Source organism: Puma concolor, chromosome E1 (assembly GCF_028749965.1).
Source record: "Puma concolor isolate L17-30 chromosome E1, mPumCon1.1.hap2, whole genome shotgun sequence".
In the NCBI taxonomy this organism is placed as follows: domain Eukaryota; kingdom Metazoa; phylum Chordata; class Mammalia; order Carnivora; family Felidae; genus Puma; species Puma concolor.
This window is the reverse complement of record NC_141680.1, coordinates 52279356-52299178: the sequence shown is the minus strand read 5'-3', so window position 1 is coordinate 52299178 and position 19823 is coordinate 52279356. Positions and strand designations below refer to the sequence as shown.

Here is a 19823-nt window from a genome sequence, read left to right as displayed (position 1 = left end):
GTGACAAGGTGCAAGGGCAGAGCCGGCAGAGGCATCGGGAGTTGGCTGGCGAGCTTGCGGCAGAGGCAGGTGCCAGCTGCGAGTGGGCGGAGGGGCGGGCGCCCGGCCAGGCGGGGGAGGCCCGGCGTCACCTCTGCCTCTAGGAGTCGGGCGCGCAGACGAGCTCGCCCAGAGCAGCCGGGGGCACGGGCGTCCCCGCCGCCCGCAGAAGGAGCCGCGGGAGCAGTCGCAGCAGCCGCCAGGCGACAGCATCCTCTGGAGAGACGCCCCAGGCTCCGCAGCCGCCTTCCTCCGCCCGGAGGCGAGCGCCGCCGCCCGCTCCCCGCGCTCCCGCTCGCCGTCGCCCCCCGGCCCCGCCGCCCGTCCGCCCGCGGGGGACAGCAGGCACCCGCGCCCCCGGCCCTTCCCTGCCGCGGGCTCCTGGGCCGGCGGCGCGGGGAGAGAAGGTGCCGGAAGCAGGGGCCCAGAGGCACCATCCCCGGGTCTCCAGTCCACGCGGAGAAGAGACGCACGGCAACACCGCGAGCCCCCGCGCCGCCGGTCCCCAAGTTCAGGGGCGACACCCCTCAAGGAGGGGGAGGGGTGCGATCCCGCGCGGTGAGCACCCCGGCCCCATCGACCCCGTCCGGCCCTCGGCGCCCAGCGCCCGCCCGGGTCCCCGGAGACGCCCGCGCGCCCCGGCGGGGCCATGCCCGCGCTGCGCCGGGACCGCCTGCTGACCCTGCTGCTGCTGGGCGCGCTGCTCTCCGCCGACCTCTACTTCCACCTCTGGCCCCAGGTGCGGCGCCAGCTGCGGCCCCGGGAGCACCCGCGGGGCTGCCCGTGCGCCCGCCGCGCCGCCTCCCCGGGCCCGGCCCCCGCCGCCGCCTCCCCGGCCCCCCGCGCGGCCGCGCGCAACTTTTCCCGAGCCGGGCCCGGGCCCGAGCGGCGCGGCGGCCGCGGCTCCAAACTGCAGGCCCTCTACGCCCACCCGCTGTACCGCGTCCCGGAGGAGCCGCCGCTCCTCGGGCCGGAGGACTCGCTCCTGGCCAGCCAGGAGGCGCTGCGGTACTACCGGAGGAAGGTGGCCCGCTGGAACAGGTGAGGACCCCGGGCGCGAGGCGCCCGCCGCGCGCACTGCCCGGCCCCGCCGCGCCCCCCGCCCCGGCCCGCCGCGGCTTCGCCCAGCGCTCCGGCTCCGCCCGGGCGCGGCGGGTGTGCCCTGCCCGGACCCCCACCAGCCGCGGCGGGCGGCAGAGCTCAGCCCCGAGCGCATCTCAGCGGGAGGAAAAGTTTCTGTGCTGCAGCCCCGCCAGGAAGTGCTCCGAGCCCCTCCCCTTGGGCTCCTGGTTCACTCCTTAGCCCCACTTGTGTTCCCTGGCCGGCTACCCGCCTCCTTCAATCCTCGCCCCGATGTGGGAAGCCGCGGCTGGACTTGGGCGATCCAGAATGGGTTCCCAGACAGAGCCAACTCCAGAGCTGGTTCGAATTCCGCACTTAGCTTTAGACCTGGGTGCCTTCCAGAAAGCAATGCTACTCCCTGAAAACGCAGCTCATTCTCTTCACTTACCCCAATGCCCAGGTCAGAGATCACAAGAGGTCAGCTGGGGCAGAAAGCTAAGTGGTTGGTGCCCTGATCGGTTCTGTTTAAAACGTGGCTTGTCCCTCTGGTGCGTGCTAGAACCTGAAGGCCGTGTTAGTGTTGTGGTGATTTGGGCAGACTTGGTTCCAGGCTTGATGCTTTCATGCACGGAGAGAAAAATCTACCTGGGAATTTTTAAGATCCAAAGCAAAATGCAGAGGGGGAAAAAAAAAACCAAACATATTTAGGTTTAAATTTAGAAGGATATATTTGTAAAAAGGTGCGGGGGATGTGGGGGGTGGGAGGGGGGTGGTTTGGAGAAGGCTGAGTGGTGGATACTGAGATCCCCAGGTAATGACCGAGGACGTTAAATGAGTTAGAGCTCTGTTTTGAAGTACAGACTTGTCTAAATATCACTCACATCCAGAGTTCACTTATGTACCACACCCATCCCTTTCCTTAATGCAAGAGATTTCAAAATGAGATGTCATCGGATGGTTTCAGAGTCCCTGTGGAGGATGGGTAGACCATAAATCGCCGTGGAAACTCAGCGCGAGCCCAGTTTAGCTGTTTGCTCGTTATTCTGTGGTGCTAGGACCGAGAGAGGGCTTTCAGAAAGTAAAAAAGACACAAAATGGAGAGCTATTGGCTGAAATCACTGTGGTGAATTTCAACCGCAACTCCATGGCTGACGATTTCATATTAGAAAGGAAGTGGTTCTCCATTTCATGGCTAATTGTGCGTAATAAAAAGGCACTTGGAGATGGCTCCTCAGACACTGTCATTTTCAGCATTACCTTTCTTTCGTCCATAACGTGGGCGGCCGGATCGATGGACGAGGAAATTTTGCCCTTAGAAAATTGTCCGCACATCTGTTGAAGATTTGAGAAGTGAGGGGACTTTGACCAAAGTCACTGGCTCTTTGGCAAACGTAGCCCCACAGTGTGCACATTTTTGCCGCCTTCAGGTTCTTCATGTTACTTTGGTCCTGAAAGGAAAGCCTAGGGGAATGCTTGGGCAGAAAAGCAAAAATCTTCCTCACCAATCTGTCCGGCAATCGATTTGGAGCTTGATTTCTACACCCTTGTGTGTCACAAAGACGCATTTACTGGCCAGAAATGGTTTGGGTCATTTACCAGCGGATCGACCAATGAGGGCTGGTGACCTTGCTGTATTCAGAGGGAACAGGGTAGTTTGGTGGGGTTGGTGGGCATGTGACCCTTGTGATATTTATTTCCCTCTCCCTTTTAATCCTTGAGCTCTCAAGTGAGGTTTGTGGCTGAAACGGGTGAGTAACCTGCACTCTCGAGTACCGAAAGTGGATCTCGGTACCTACCTTCACCCGAACTGTATGGTAAATGCCAACGCGATGATATTAATACACATGTGCATTGTTACTCATGGCAGGGTTAAAAACGGAACCTGAAGACTCCTTAGCCAGTGTGAATTTGAATCACGCGCCTTGTTCTGTTGTGAGAGACAGTCCCCCATTACCTAAAGCGAGAGAGTGCCCTGATGAATATGAAGCCCTCATGCCTTTTCCAACGTGCAGGGCCAAGGAAGTCTCCAGAGTTCGGTGCAGACAGATAATTAGAACAGACAGCAAAGGAAGAAATAGTGAATGACCTTGCTAATGGCTTATCTCTTGCACGGACTAGCCCTCCATGTGTGTGTAATGATGTGAAGTCGGAAGGTATCTTTCTACAACTGTGAGCTCACTACCAATAAAAGGTAGATAATGCCCCGTCTTCTTCCCCCAGCACATTCCTTTTCGATTTCAGTGGAAGATGGGGCTTATACGTCGTTTTAAACGTCTCAGGTTTCCGATCAGTATTTGTTCATCGGGTGTCAGTATTCAGTTAAGTTGAAATGCAAAAGATATATCGCGTGTCGGGTGGACAGTCTCGTGCTATGGGACCCTCAGGCTTTCTGCAGACCTCCCCAACCCACTCCTTTCTCCCTAAAAATGTAAGTAAGTGTGGCACAATCCAAGTGAAAAATGCAATCAGGGAAAATGCTTCTGTCAGGTCGTCGGTCACTGCTCACAGCCAGCGAGCCAACGCCAGGCCCTAGCAGGCATGATGACACATTTGGCACCTGTCTTGAATAGTGAAAAGGACAGAACAAAGAGCCAGGGGAGTATAGTCTTCACTACTTCAGGCCCTAAACCAGCCAGCCGCAGGAAGCCTTTTCCTTTCAAAGTAATGGATGGAAGGCGGGGCTTACAGATGGAAGGCGGGGCTTACAGATGGAAGGCGGGGCTTACCTGGCGCACAGGTAACTGGGTCTTGACAGGCAAGGCCAAACAGGGTCATGCCCCACCACCCCCGTCACCTCTCACCCCTCACCCCCCTTCCCCATGCCCAGACTCCTGCAGCTAACACAGAAACGCAAGCTCCCCACTCCCTGCTTTTCTTTCTTTGTGACATTTCCTCAGGTACCCGGAAGGTTGTGTCTCCCCACAATTACAGCTTCAGCATTTCTGAGCAGCGTGCGTGTGTATCTGTGTTCTCCGTCTCCTCCTGCCTACTTGCTGTCGCCGAAAGCCTAGCCCTGTGTTTCTCTTTGAAAATCACAGCGAAGACACTGGGCAGCTTTTCAAACCTGACAGTTGTTTAAGGGGAGTAAATTGGCTCAAGTTTTTCCGGGGGAAGCTTTGAGAAGACCCAGCAGCCGAGGCAGATAGAGGAGAGTGGGGAGGGGAGGGGGGGGGAGAAGGAGCCAGGAAAGATGAAGAAGTCAGCTGGAAATGAGAACTGTCTGTTCTAAGAGGTTTTGAAGGCAAAGCTTCTTCCCACCGTGGCATCTATGGAATGAAAAGTACAATCTCTTTATTCTCACCCCGTCCAGCCCCCCAGGCCTGTACCTCTTTTTCTCTTTCCTGCTTATCTCGTGCTGGCCCCAGACCATTGGGATTGATTGGGAACAGGCAGTGCAACTCGCAAAGGCAGATAAAAGTCCAGGTTCTTACTCCTGGAGGGCGACCATTTGCTTTTCTCCCAGAGTCAACAGGGCCTTGGCCCCCTGACCGATTCTTCCGCCAGCGATGCCAGGCTAAGAAAGGAAATGACCTCCCTTGGTTTGAAAATGGGCCTCAACCCGACCTGTGGGTGACTTCCATTTCTCTTTTCCAATTAGAGCTTTGCTTGACTGGTTTGGGAAGGGCTGTTGATTTATATCGGTTTCCGCATCCCTGGCCTTGTAGCCGGGGGAAACCTCTCCACTCTCCTCAGAGTCACATACTCCAAACAGATGGCGTCTGAGAGGACTAACCCAGGGCCATCTTCGGGTCCCTTCTCCCTCGTTCCAGAACCTAGTCTTCGCTGCCGTTTCTGCAGCAAAGACCTAAATCAGGGAGGCTCTCAGTGTTGTCCAGTCAAGGAGGACAGGCACTTTCTGTGTCCAGTTATATCAAAATGAAGTCCTTTGGCCAAGGACTAGAGGCTGTTTGTCAGCTGTTCCATTGTTCCCAGTCCCCAACGCTCTCCTTTCACCGCACGAAGTTCTCATCAATCCTGGGAACTCAACTGGTTAACTGCATGCAAATCCCTCTTCCCGAAACATGAAACATACTTGGTCTGGCCCAGGGACTCCCCGTACACGTGCTAACTTAGGCCTCCCGGTTTCCTTAGAAGTAGGCATGTGCTTGGAGGCGCCTGGGTGGCTCAGTCGGCTGAGTGTCCGACTTCGGCTCAGGTCATGATCTCACGGTCCCTGAGTTCAAGCCCCACATCAGTCTCTGTGCTGACAGCTCAGAGCCTGGAGCCTGCTTCGGATTCTGTGTCTCCCTCTCTCTCTGCCCCTCCCCTGCTCATGCTCTGTCCCTCTCTGTCTCAAAAATAAATAAAAACATTAAAAAAAAAAGAAGAAGAAAAGAAGTAGGCATGTTCAGTAGGCAGAATTCCAAGGTGGCCCCATTAGATTCCCAGCCCTGGTGTAAACACGCCCTCTCCTCATTATTCTACCAAATGTTAATCTAGGTGCTGGTGTCGAGGAATTGTACAGATGTAATTAAGGTCCCAGATGAGTTGACCTTGGGATAGACAGGTTATCCCGGTGTGCCTGACCTAATCGCGGGAGCCGTTTAAAAGCAGGGAGTTTTTTTGGGGGGCGCCTGGGTGGCGCAGTCGGTTAAGCGTCCGACTTCAGCCAGGTCACGATCTCGCAGTCCGTGAGTTCGAGCCCCGCGTCGGGCTCTGGGCTGATGGCTCGGAGCCTGGAGCCTGTTTCGGATTCTGTGTCTCCCTCTCTCTCTGCCCCTCCCCCGTTCATGCTCTGTCTCTCTCTGTCCCAAAAATAAATAAACGTTGAAAAAAAATTTAAAAAAAAAAAAAAAAAAAAAAAAAAAAAAAAAAAAAGCAGGGAGTTTTTTCCGGCTGATCAAAGAAAAGGAAATCAGAGATCCAAAGTATGATATGGATCTGAGGGGCCACTGCTGACTTGAAGATGGAGGGGGCCACTTGGCGAGGGACACTGAGGACTTAAGATTGGCCCGCAGGCGACAGCCAGCAGGGAAACAGGGACATCAGTCCCGCCACCACAAGGAAGCAAATTCTGCCAGGGGCGAAAACGAGCTCAGAAGCAGATTTCTCCCCAGAGTCACCAGACGAGAACTCAGCCTGGGGGCAGCTTAACGTCAGCCTTGCAGAGGCTGTGCAGAGAACACAGGTACGGCCAGGCTGGACTTCAGGCACAGAACTCGGTGACTGAACCGATGGGTGTTGCTCTAAGCCCCTGGGTGTGTAATAGCCAACAAATAGCAATAGCAAACAAATCTGGTACTGCCGTTGATTTCCCTCTATAGAGGAAACTGAGGACGAGAAGGTTATATCACTTGTCTTCCAAAGTCAGGCAGCCAGCAAACCACAGGCAGGCTTCGTACCCAGAGCGTCTGGCTCCGGGATGCACGCCCTAACCATCAGCTGCACCACTGTGCGTCTTTTGAAGTCCACAGGCCCTCGCTTTCCCTCTCCCGGAAAGGCTTTTCTGACTGCCTCCACCCACTCTGGCCCCTCTCTGACTATACCCCTCCTCTGCATATAAGACCATATTACTTTTTGTGACTGAGCCCCGTCCGGCTTCATGGCAGCTGCTAGGAGCTTCCTAGGGGAATGAATAGCCACTTGCTTCTGGCACAAAAAGCCCCCGGCTTGCACGTGGTCACGCTACCACATCTGTTTCATGGTTTCCCGTGGGGCCCTGTCCCGAGGGGGCAGGGACAGCCAGAGTCAATTATCTGGGGAACGCGTCCTGGGAAACAGACAACATCAGGATTTGGGGCCTGTGAGCAAATGGTCTGCTGTCTCCTATGAAGAAAGCCTCACACTGAAAGAATCCCAACTGTAAAATCACCCCACCTGTCGCTTTAAATCCTCCCTGTAAAGGTCTAAGACAAAGCCACCCTCCTGAGACTTTCTGAAATTTGGAGCTGAGGTGGGTGTTCTCTTTATTGCAATAGCCTAAATGAAATCAATTAAAAAAAAAAAAAAAAAGCCCCGAAGGAAAGTTGAGAGGGTGGAGGGTGTCATATGCCAAGAAGAGGGAATTTCCTCCGCTTCCGGTACTTTCTGAGGAAGAGCGGCCAAGAAGTCTTGCTTAAAGAAAGTGGGAAGCACGGAGACCCTGAGTGAGCCAACGCAATCCCCGAGCTGCCCCTTGGCAAGTGCTGACCCATGTTTTTCTTGTGATTATTCATTAAGCTGAGGCCGACGAGAGCCTGTGGATTCTGCTGAAGTCGGCCTGCCTGTGGCCGCAAGCCGAGTGGGGGATATACCATTCTCGACAGCTGCCGCTTTAGGGGAACAGAAGTTTCTAGGCCAAAGAGCATCTGCGAACCTGTTGTCAGAGGCAGGCACACACATACATGCCTGATGAAAACCATAGCAAAGAGAAAACAAAAAGGGCTTAGCCCTTCTGGTGCCCTGTCACTTGGCAGAATGTCCTATGGCTGCAATGTGAAATCAGGACAGACTGGGTTCTGAGTGCTGTGGAGATGCTGGCATCCGGGACTCTGAAGGGGAAGAACTGGGGGCGGCCAGCAGAACCGGGCTTGGGCGCGAGGCAAAGTTAAGAATCAGAAAAGGGTCTGATTTATTGGATCCCCGAGGAACAGACCAGTTCCATCTGGAAAGCCACAGGGAATAGAAAATAGTGGAGGACTGTGGTTCCTAAGCCAAGAACCTGTAATAAGACTCAGCAAAATACGGAGAGTAAAAGAGAAACTTAAGGAGTTTGGCACGGGGGCACATGGACTGAGAAGCTGGGCTATTAAAAAAAAGCTGGCCCGGGAAGAGATGGAATTTTAGAAAACTTGGACGAGGTTGATGGGTTAGAAAAGATCTCTGCTGGCAGAAGGAAATCAGAGCTGCCTCTGGCCCTGGGAAGTCAGGCATAGCTCAGATAGCAAACTTGCGATCAATACCTGGGTCGTCGTGGAATCGTGGGGAAATATTTCTGGGGGGGGTCGTAGGGAAATATTTCTGATGTTGCTAACCAAAATGGAGTCTCTGCGGAGGGACAGATTATCTCTCCTGGCCAATTCAGGTGTCCCACAGGGTCTAAGTTTCATTAGTCCGAAGGGGAGTTTTGGATTTCTGACTCATTTTTCCCCATGGCTGTAGAGTTACAAATTCTATAGGAATAGTGTATTTATCTGCACTTACAGCTCAGCCCATGTTTTCCACTCTGAGTTAAGAATTATGCACAGCCAGTAGCTGTATTTTTTACGCATTCTGCGCCCCTCGGAACAGTCGGAGACGCTAGAGAAAGACCAGCCGCAATTCCATCATCAAATCAAGCCCCTTATTAACCACTGTTTCATTGAAAGGGTTTTGTTTTTTTTTTTCCACGGAAGGGGGAGGGGGGCGGTCCCTGGACCCTACTGAGTTCAAGGGATGAGGTCTATGTTTCCCTTAAATGTTATGACAAATTTGCATTCTGTGCATATGCTTATTTTCCTAAGAAATAGTTTACTGCTTTTGGAAAGTCTGCTTTGGTTTCAAGTGACAGAAACCCAACTCAAAGTAACGCAAGTAGGAAAAGGAAATGTAGAGACTCAAGTAACCAAAACCCAGTGAGGGCCTGTCTTAATCCCCTCCTGCAGCTTTGGGTCCCAGCTGCTCAAAGACCAGAGAGAAAAAGGGTGTCTCCGGTTTCCAAAAAAAAAAAAAAAAAAAAGATAATGAGCAGAGATGCTGATTGGCCAGGTCCGAGAAAACAGCCAGGCTGTAGAGGGCTATGATTGGCCCAGCTTTGAGGCGTGCCCACCTCTCAACCAATCCCTGACGTCAGGGAGGTGGAGTCATTGGAAACTGTGCATTCTCAGGCCAGGTGGCTCATTGAGGGGAGGAGCGGTGCACCTGGGTGTAGACTTCAAGGGTCCTGGAGAAACTGTCACGGGTGATGCTGGAAAGTTTCTCAGCTTAAGCGCAGGGCCCTTTCTGACTCCTTTAGCTACTGTTCTGGAGTTTTAATTGAGACTTGAAAATCGAATTCATTCACAACAGATTCCTAACACGTACGGGCTTTTTATACCAACCATTAAAATCCTCCGAAGAAGACAGGCATCTTCATTTATTGGGGCTTAAATCAACGATACTCTCTACACGGGAGCCCAAAGAAGAAACCGAGGTGGACCCAGCTCATTCGTGGGCTCATGTCTCTTTCTCCCAAAAAGAGATTCCACTTCGAGCCAAGATGCCTGTGTGTCAGTCCCGAGGAAACCACTTACCTTCTTCAGGACTCCCTTCCTTTGGAAGGAAGAGAGTGAACCTCTGGTCCCTGAAGGCTCCTTGCTGCTCTGTTTTCCAGGCACAGCACATCTTTGACCAAGATTTCTTCTTCAAGGTCTATCAGAGCGAAAGTATGGGACAGGCATTTTTGAGATGTGCTCCATGAACTTCCAGGGTTCTGGGAGATGCTTCTCAAGTTCTGCAAATGACGGATTAATTTTTCATCTTGAAAGAGTGTACTTTAACACAATCTGAAGTTCCTGTATGGGAAAACTCACACCCGATTGTGTTATACACACGTGGTAGCCTGTAGAGCTTGTGGCAGGTAACTTAGGTGGACAGATGGCTTCTCCTCCTATCGTTGTTTAATTGAGGAGTATTCTGAGATTGCAAGGTGAGCTATTAAAAACCGTCTCCCGTCCCAACTACTTATGTATGTTTATCACGATTTTTTGTACTGTGCTACCAAAACGATGTGCGGAAATTAATCAGGTACTGAAATAAGACTACTTCTATCTGTCATCCCCCCCACTTTTGAATGCTTGAGTTCATAATCCTGTTTTCCTTCTTGTTCTTATCGATTAGCTTTTAAAAATAAGTTTACATATTTTAGCCTATAAATTAGATTTATAATAATAAATGACGAGTCTGGTTTATTTCATACATTGGGATTCTGTGCAAGGTTTCTTTTGTAAGGAAGGTTCCACTTCTAGAAAATTTTTGAAAGCCGCTGATTTGGACTATATGGAAATAGAGTAAACGTTTTTTCCTCTTTCCTCAAAAACTGATGGGCCTAGAACCCAAACCCCCTGCCCTCCCTTACCCCCCTCGCTCCCAGCTATTATCACTAGTGAGAGCATGGCCACACACCCCCACCATGGCTTTGCCAATGCTTGTGGCCACTTGAGCGAATGAGAGCATCCTTTAGACCTTGTGTACTATTCCTGCTTTGCTGCATAGCAAATCATACCAAAATATCGTGACTTGAAAACAAGAACCATTTACTGGCTCACGATTCTGCAAGTCTGCAATTTGGGCTGGGCTCAGCTGAGTGGTTCTTCTGGCCTCCTTGGGCTAAATGAGACATCTGTGGTCAGGTGCCACATAAACTCTGCTGAGCTAGGCTGTGTCCCCTCCCAGGGGGGGCCCCTGTCTGGGCCTTGACGGAGATGACGACGGTGGTTCCACGTGGCAGTGAGCTAATCCCGGCTGCATCATGTAGTGGTGGAAGATTACCAAGAGAGAGTGGAAGTGGGCATCACCCCTTGAGGTCCTGGCCAGGACCTGCTGAATGTCGCTTCTGCTGCCTTGTGTTGGCCAAAATAGATTAAAGGCCACGTGGGGAGATTTGGGTCTCCTGGCCATTGGAGAGGAGGTGGTCCAATAACTTAGGACCGAGCAGAGGCTCCAAGGAAGTCCCTTTTGCTGGCACTTGTCAGGCAGTGAGCCAGCAGCTGTAAGTGGCAACAGCCTGCCACATGTGTCCGTGAGAAAGAAATCTAATAGAGCCCTTTAAAACTCGAGTGAAGCAGTTGTGGACTGAATCATGTTCCCACAAAACCCATATGTTCAAGTTCTTACCTGCAGCGCACCTCAGAATGTGACTGTTTTTGGAGACTGGGCCTATAAAGAGATAATTAAGGTTAAATGAGGTCACCAGGGTGGGGCCTTAATCCTCTATGACTAGTGTCCTTGAAAGAAGCGGGAGAGACCCCGGGAGATATTTATGTATGGAGGGAAGGCCATCTGAGGACACAGGGAGAAGGCGGCCGTCCGCAAGCCATGGAGACAGGCCTGGGGAGAAACCATCTCGGTGACACCTTGATCTTGGACTTCTAGGCTCCAGAAGCGTGGGAAATAAATTTCTATTGTGTAAGCCACACCCGGTGGGTGGTATTTTGTTATGGCAGCCTGAGCAGACTAATAATACAGAGGCTAACTGACAGGGATAGTTAGGGCTAATCTGCTGGCTCGGGCTTGCCTGCACCTCAGCTCCCTGGGGCACACGGCAAAGCCAAGCTGTCTCTGAAACTGTCCTCTCCCCCAGTGTGGTTCTCCCAGCTTCACCAGGCCTCCGGGCCTCCCTTTTCAAGCCCTTAAAAACTCCCTCGTTCACAGACAAGATGGCCTCAATCCTTTCCTTAGGGCCAAGTGATTAGCTCTTCGTTTAGTTTTTTTTTAACCTACCTGTTTGTGGGTAGACTTGAAGATCTCCCTTCTTCTGGAGACCATTTTTGAGACCAGAAGCCGACACCTGGCTCTCTGTCTCCCTGCATCCCTCCTAGGATGGTCCTCCTCCTCCCCAAGGCCACAGGTCCTCTGATTGATGGGCCAAGGACACAACGTCATCCTTCAAGGGTGCTTAAAGCCCGTTTTGTAAATTTGTAAACACTTCCTTTCCTGTGAACCGCCAGAATATTTAGAACAGCGATGAAAATTTGTTTTCACTTATCAGGTGTATTAAGCGCCTATTATTTCATAAGCAAATCTCCAAAGACCGTTATCTGTTATTTACCTATAGGGAATTTGTGATAATAATTGTTAATATTAGTAATGGCATGAATATGGAGAGTCCTTTTCACTTCCCGAAGCTTTTTTTAAATTATTTTTTTATGCTTATTTATTTCTGAGAGAGACAGAGGCAGAGCGTGAATGGGGAAGGGGCAGAAAGAGGGAGACACAGAATGTGAAGCAGGCTCCAGGCTCTGAGCTGTCAGCACAGAGCCCGACACGGGGCTCGAACCCACGAACCGTGAGATCACGACCCAAGGCGGAGTCAGACACTCAACCGACTGAGCCACCCAGGTGCCCCTTTCCTGAAGCTCTTTTAAACAGTCTGTAATTCATTCACCGTAGATTGGTGTTTACAGCCAGTAAGAGGTTGACCTGAGTGTCCCCATGGAAAGACATCCAGTCAATCTGTGTTTTGAAGCACAAATTGTTATAAAGCTGTGTTATAAAGCAGCGTCCTTGGCAACAGCCTGGGCTGGTGGGGCCTCAACTGTCTGTAGTGGATGCTATGCAGGACCCCCGGGGAAAAACTACGAGTACTGCCTTGTACGGAGACCATCAGAGACCACACCTCTCAGAGGAGTCTCCATTGAAATGGACAGAAACTCCCTCAGTGAAACTTGATGGTGTCAGAACAACACAGGGAAACATTTGTGTGCCGTGTTTATTATAATCATAAGCATTATGTTATTCTAATAGAAGAATGAGAAACTGAGGTCTTCCAGTATCATTTGCTATCAGAAAATCAAATACCATCAAGGATGGACTTTAAAATATTTTTAATGTTTATTTATTTATTTTGAGACAGAGAGAGAGCGGGGCGGGGGGGAAGGGGGTTGGCAGACAGAGAGACAGAGGGAGAGAGAGAGAGAAAATTCCAAGCAGGGGGCATCTGGGTGGCTCAGTCGGTTAAGTATCCGACTTCAGCTCAGGTCATGATCTCAGGGTTCGTGGGTTCGAGCCCCGCGTCGGGCTCTGTACTGACAGCTCGAAGCCTGGAGCCTGCTTCAGATTCTGTGTCTCCCTCGCTCTCTGCCCCTCCCCTGCTCATGCTCTGTCTCTCTCTCTCTCTCTCCTTCAAAAAAAAAAAAAAAAATCCCAAGCAGGCTCCACCCTGTCAGGGCAGAGCCTGACATGGGGCTCAATCTCACCAACCATGAGATCATGATCTGAGCTGAAACCAAGAGCTGGACACTTAACCGACTGAGCCACCCAGGCGCCCCTGCCATCAAGGAAGGATTTTAACGCCACACACTTTTTTGCTCCGTGCCTGGACCCCTGGGCAGAGATACTTTACGAGACGTTCGGCAACAGCTGCGAGCCTGAGACCACGCCCCACGTCTCAGAAGCTGGCAGCCACGTCTTTGAGCCATTGGGTCTTGGCATTTCCTGAGCAAGTTCTGAGAAGGGAATTCCGTCACTGCATTGGTTTCCTAGGGCTGCGGTGACGAATGTTTCCTTGCACACTACTGGAGGCTGAATCTGACACCAAGGTGTCAGAGGCTCTGGGGAGGCGGGGGTTGGGGGGGTGGGGGGCACAAGTCCTTTGCTACAAGAGTAGCTGCCAGCATTCTTGGACTCGGGGCCGCATCACCCCAAGCTCTGCCTCCACGGTCACATCACCTCCTCTTCCGCCCATGTGTCTCTCTTCGAAGGCCACGTGTCACTGCATCTGGGGCTCACCTGAATAATACAAGACCATCTCTTCTTAAAATCCTGAACTGTGTTACATCTGCACAGATGCCATTTCCAAACAAGGTCACATTCCCCAGTTCCAGGGGTTTAGGTCCTGGACGTTAGGTGTTTGGGGAGAGCACCCTGCCCCCCGTACCGTTATGAATAGAAAGGCCGTCAGTTACCTTTGTAACTGTCATATTATTTTATGATGAGATAGATCATAAACATCGTTTTGATCTATCTCCTAAAATAAATGTAGGGACACCTGGGTGGCTCAGTCGGTTAAGCATCTGACCTTGGCTCAGGCCATGAACTCGTGGTTCATGAGTTCAAGCTCCACATCAGGCTCCGTGCTGACAGCTGAACCGGCTTCGGACCCTCTGCCCCCTCTCTCTCTGCCCCTCCCCGACTTGCCCTCTCTCTCTCTCTGTCTCCCTCTCTCAAAAATCAAGAAATATTAAAAAAAAATTTTTAATGAAAAAATTTTAAAAATACAATACAATAAAATAAATGTAAAATAGTTGAGAAAAACAAGTCCAAGGGAAAATAGGACAGATGGGGCCTAGAGTGAAGAGCTTCTCAGAGCACTTCTGTGAACACCTGCCCACCCCAGAGTTAGTTAGCTGTGCTCGGAGACCCATCAGTCGTGTCTACAGGGCGAATGCTAGCCTGTGGCCCAGGAAGACCGTAGGGTTCCCGTCAATTCCCCGGGGTCCTCCTCCCTCACATCCTACCGCTCAGAGGACACCTTGTGGGTAAGGACCAGGGTCCTCCACCTTGGAAGACGGTCCCGTCAGTGACTCCGTGCCCTCCCCAGCATGAGCGGCACTGTGTCCCAGAGCAAGTACGTGCCGTCATGTCCCCGTGGGCCGCACTGCCCAGTTCCCGGCACACGGGCCTGCCGGCTTGTCTTATCTAAGGACAAAATCGACAGCGCTGAGGTTCCAGGGGAATGGGGAGCACTCCCCACCCTTGGGGAAGTCCTCCACCCCTCCCGCCGTCTTAGCAGAGCTTCTGATCGACACTGAGTGGCAGCGCATTTAGGGTCAAACTCCTGGAGGCACCTGGAGTGCAGCTCGTCAGGGTCGACATTCAGCGCAGAGAAACAGACTTGGCTGTTGGCTAAACTTGGAGATAAAAACAAAAGGCTCTTGAAGAAGGTCACGGTCAAACCAGACGGGTGAGTGGATTCAAAGCCACCGACCTGTGCCCAGCGAGGAGCCCAAGTTCCAAGGGCAGTCGGGATCCTCCCGCGATACGTGTGGATCTGCTGTGACAGATGGGCCAGAGGGTAATCAGTACCTCCAAGCCATATGCCGTAGCGTGTGACTGCAAGATTTGGGGCTGGAAAAATATGAAAATAGATAATAACCAAATGCCCACCTTAGGTATTAAAAAAACCATCAACAGAGCAACGATCGAAAGCCTAATTTGAGCAGTGGAACTTACTAGTGGTCCCCGAGGGTTAAATTCATTGCAAAATGTAACCGAATGAGGTGGTTTTCTGTTCTGTTATGAGCTGTAAAGCCATTAAAAAGGTCTGAGGAGGTCAGCCAGAAATGATGAGCTTGGATTTATGGCAGTTGTTCTATGGCCCTTCTTTCTGGCAATAACAGAGCTAAGCGATCTGTTAAGACTACTCATGAACTGTGATATGAAAACTGTTTTGTCTGCACTTACAAAAATGCTTCCTCCTGACTTTCCTGGCGGCGGGGAGGGTTGCTATGCCCAACTCATCCAAAAACATCAGTTACTCGTTAAGTATAGAAAAGTAAGCAGATGGAGGGGTGCCTGGGGGGCTCAGTCGGTTGAGCCACTGACTCTTGGTTTCAGCTCAGGTCATGATCCCAGGTTCATGGGATTGAGCCCTGAGTCGGGCTCTGTTCTGAGTGTGGAGCCTGCTTAAGATTTTCCTCTCTCTCTCTCTCTCTCTTTCTTTCTCTCTCTCTTCCTCTCTCTCCCACTTGTGCGCTCTCTCTCCCTCTCAAAACAAAAACAGAAACAAGCAGATGGGCCAGAATATTTGCGCCCCAAAGGAGACAGCTGGCTCCTTCTTGCCCTTTGGATCTCCTCTCAAAACTGCCCACTCACAGGGATCTTTCCTGTCCCATCAACCTAGACGGGTCCCCAACTCTTTCTTGCCACTCCTGCCTTATTTTCATCAGGGCTCTTGACACAATTTAACGCCTTCTTGTTTATTGATCTGCTTAGCGTAAAACCTCACTAGATCGTAAGCGTTTAAGGATTGTATCAAACTGAATGGATATATCCACATCCGAGTCCCCCCCGAATCTTTCACTGGTATCTTAGGGGGTGGTGGGGGAGAAAAGTCTTCGTAGATGTAATTCAGAATCTTAGGATGAGGAGATCATCCTGGATGATCTGGGTGGGTCCTAAAACAAGAACAAGGGTCCTTATAAGGAAAAGCAGAGGGAGGTTAGACACAGAAGAGGACACAGTGCGACCAAGAAGGCAGAGACCGGGGTGATGTGGCCACCAGGCAAGGTAGGCCAACAGCCACCAGAAGCTGAAAGAAAAAAAGAATGGATTCTCCCCCGGGGCTCCTGGAAGGAGCCTGATAGCCTCACTGATACCTCGATGTCAAGCTCTGGGAGTCCAGAACGGTGAGAAAATAAATTTCTGGAAAGCCACCACGTTTGGGGTTATTTCTTGCGGCAGCCACAGGAGCTGCTGGACGGAGGCTTGCTCGCCTCTTTGGCAGTGTGATCCCGTACCTAAAAGGCTGCTTGCACACAACAGGTGCCTCATAAATGTTTGGTAAATGAATGAGAAAAAAGAGTACTTGAGAGGCTCTGTAGTTAGGCAGTTCTGGGTTTAAATCCCAGCTCTGCCACCAGGCGCCCAAAGGCCTGAGGCTCATTTCCTGGAACCTCAGCGTCCGGGTCAGGAGTGGGGGGCTGTAATACCCACCCCCAAGGGGTAGCGGGGTCTGTCCCGCACTGAACAGGGTGCCTGGTTCATGTGGTACATTGTTTTATGTTCCATGCGGACAACTTGCTACCTGTCCGTATCCAGCCTTACTCATGTGTGTGTGATACTCAGGTCGATGACACTCAGCAGCCGGGGTCAGCTCCATTGCTAGGGTGAAACACCCGTGGGTCCAGCCCAGCCAGGGCCCCCCGCTTGTCTGGAAGCCCCAGTGCGTCCAGAGAGACAAAATACATGTATTGATTTGTCCGTGGTCACCGGGACGTCAAATGCCTCATGCTTGCAGGCGGAGAAAACACAGAACCGGGTCAATGTGCAATTAGCCTACCTCTTTCAGAAATTACACCCCGGGGGCGCCTGGGGGGTTCAGCGTCCAACTTCGGCTGAGGTCACGGTCTCGCAGCTCGTGAGCTCGAGCCCTGCGTCGGGTTCCGCCCGGACGGTGCCGAGCCTGCTCGGAATTCTCGCTCTCTGCCCCTCCCCCGCTTGTGTTCGCTCGCAAAATACGTAAATAAATTTAAAAGAAAGAGAAAAGAAACCGCACCCCTTCCCACCCCCTACACTCACGCTCTGAGCGAAAACGGGTCCGTCAGCGAACGGTCCTCGGTCACACGACTTGAAACGACAGGAGTCCTGCAGATGGCAGATGCCATTTTAATTCTTCTCTTCTCATCTCTTGTCACCGAGTATTTTTTCAGCCAGTTAAACAGGCTGATCTCTTTCCCGTCCGGCCGTGCCTCTGGTGAGTTGGTGACGTTGACAGTAGCCGACCCTTGGTGAGCACGTACTCTGGGCGCTCGGGGCGAGGCACAGGGCTTGTGTCCTTTGCATACTATCTCACTTAATTCTCACCACAACCCCACAAGAGAGGTACTGTTACTACGCCCACCCTGGGTCGCAGAGAAAGGCTCAGACAGGCTAGGTTCCCCTAGAAACCGGATTTCAAAGGCGGAAATTCCACACTGACTTGATCTTTGCCTCCTGTCTCAGATCGGGTCCTGGAAGCATATCTGAAGTGAGATTGGAGGGCAGGAGGCCTTGCGGGCGGAGCTCTCAGATGCCCCCTTGCATCACGGCCCAGACATGCCCGGGGCAGAAATGCTCCCTACCTGTCTGCTGCGGACACATGAATCGCTATTGCCGGGTGGGCTAGAAGCACCAAAAAAGCTTTAAAAGATAGCTCAACTGGGGCGCCTGGCTGGCTCAGGTGGTTAAGAGACCCTTGTGTTTCGGCTCAGGTCACGATCGTACAGGCTCATGAGTTCGAGCCCCACGTCAGGCTCTACACAGACAGTAGGGAGCCTGCTTGGGATTCTCTCTCCCTCTCTCTCTCTGCCCCTCCCCCACCCGCGCCCTCTCTGTCTCTCTCAAAATAAATGCACGTAAATAAATAAATAAAAATTAAAAATAGCTCAACTTGTCAGTCCTTATACACCATAGACCTGCTTTTTTATTTTTACACCCCCCAAAAATTTGCTTTTTTAAACCAGAGAGAACATCGGTTATTGGTAGAATCTCTCACCCACGTTCTGATTCCAGGCTTGGGTTTCATCACAGCCCTGCCACTTTGTAGCCGTGTGACCCGGGACAAGTCATCTGGTCCCCGTGCCTTTAAGGAAGTCGTGACGGCAACACTGATTTTATACGGAATTTCTGTGAGGATTCAACAGCTCAAAGTTGCAAAGTGCTTAAGATAGCGCCTGGCACAGGGGAGGCACCGCGTCAAGGTGAGCGAGTTTTCTTACCATTGTTCCGACTCGTAGACCCCTTTCGGATCACTGGTTCCTCTGGTTTTTGCTCGTCAGAACGGAGGTCTGTCCACACGGTTCCCGTGCCTGGAATGGGTCCTGAAACGCCCGTTCCGATTCAGGCCTCCTCTCCTTGGGCTCCCCTCCAGCTCAGAAGCCCCTGAGTAAGACCCTGGCTAGGTCTCACTCAACCGCTGAGCCAGAGCGGTGACCCCATGAGGTCAGAATGGGCTTGGGAATCCAGGTGGCCCTGCGAAAACAAGAGATCTGTTGCAACACAGCATGAAGCCAGCTCCGAGAGGAGGAAGTGATTGTATTTCAACCGGATAGAAACGAGTTTGTGTTGTGAAATCCGCCCATTCTGCAAAAATCTCACTCAAATCTTGATACAGTCCCTGCTTTCCCGCTGGCGAACAGATCAGCGTGTTTCGCGGTCTCCCCCACGACCTCTCCCTGTCTTTACGGAGGCCCCGGCAGGAATCTAAATAAACCCTTGACGGAGCATCGCTTTCTCCGCACCCTCTGTTTTTTGATTTTTACACCAAGAAATGTTGCTTTTATAATCAGGGGGAACATCGGTTCCTGATAGGCTGTCTCCCCCACATTCTGATTTCAGGCTTTGGTGGAAGAACAGAAAAGGCTCAGGTCAGACGGCCTGGCTGTTCGGCCCTCCTTTCCATTTCCCGTGCTGTTTCCTTAATTTCCTCTTCTGGAGACGGGAGGGATGACGTATTCACAGGGCTTGAGGGAACTAGATATAATCCATGCAAAGAACCCCCCGGATGCATTTGTTAATAAGCTCTACACAAACGCAAGTTGATAGCGTTAAAAAAAAAGTCATCCTCTGTGAACTAAGTACCGCGAGACTGCGGCAGAGGCATCAAAATCCACGTGTTCCCCTTGTGTCCCAGCCCCCTTGCAGCCAGGCGGAGGCCCTATGACTGGTTCTAGCCCATGGTATGGGAGTTGGGGTGACTATGTCACTTCCCGGCCAAAGACCTTAACAGCCGGTGCCTCTCTTTTCTCCCTGTGATGACCTCGAAGGCCACTCACTGGGATCTCGGTGTGTCCCTAAAGCCGGGTCCCTGAGTCGTGCTGTGACCTTCATTAAACAAGTAGGCACGTGAGTGAGAGAGGAGGCTTCGTTGGGCTAAACCCACTGAGATTTCCGGATGAAATTGTTACTCCAGCAAAATCTGATTTTACTCCGCAAGCACAGGTGTGAGGGAGACGTAACATGGATTTCTTTTTCCTTTTTTTAAAGTTTATTTGAGAGAGAGAGAAGAGAGAGACAGAGCGTGAGTGGGGGAGGGGCAGAGAGAGGGGGAGACACAGAATCCGAAGCGGGCTCCAGGCTCCAAGCTCTCAGCACAGAGCCCCAGGTGGGGCCCGAACCCACGAACCGCAACATCCTGACCTGAGCCGAAGTCAGACGTCAAACCCACTGGGCCACCCAGGCGCCCTGATTTCTTCTCCTAAAAAAAAAAAAAAAAAAAAAAAAATCAAATGAAATGAGACTTTTCTTGAAAGAAAGTCAAATGAAATGAAACTCCTATTGGGTTGGTTGGGAATTGAATCTAAGCCATCACGGGATCTCCTTTCCGCAAACCCCCTCAGTGTTGGGGGGATGGCCTGAAGGTTTTCCGG

The 19823-nt window shown here is 51.8% G+C and overlaps 1 protein-coding gene and 1 long non-coding RNA gene across 4 annotated transcripts in view; one reads left to right on the top strand and one right to left on the bottom strand.

Annotated features, from left to right (window-relative positions):
* Positions 1–542: 542 nt before the first annotated feature.
* FAM20A (FAM20A golgi associated secretory pathway pseudokinase) overlaps positions 543–19823 on the top strand; it is a 50631-nt gene continuing 31350 nt past the window's right edge. For both annotated transcript variants that reach the window (XM_086687849.1, XM_086687850.1), the window contains exon 1: positions 543–1080. In XM_086687849.1, the coding sequence (XP_086543975.1) occupies positions 689–1080 (392 nt within the window). In that variant the 5' untranslated portion in view covers positions 543–688. The remainder of the gene's footprint in view (positions 1081–19823) is intronic.
* LOC147574496 (uncharacterized) lies at positions 12577–18479 on the bottom strand. Of its 2 annotated transcripts, none has more exons than XR_015244259.1 (4): positions 18174–18479; positions 17951–18081; positions 14214–14394; positions 12577–13485 (listed from the first exon to the last, which is right to left on the bottom strand). It is a non-coding gene; the product is annotated as an uncharacterized LOC147574496 (long non-coding RNA). The 2 variants fall into 2 exon arrangements; XR_015244258.1 differs by having other exon boundaries at positions 14256–14394; positions 18174–18475.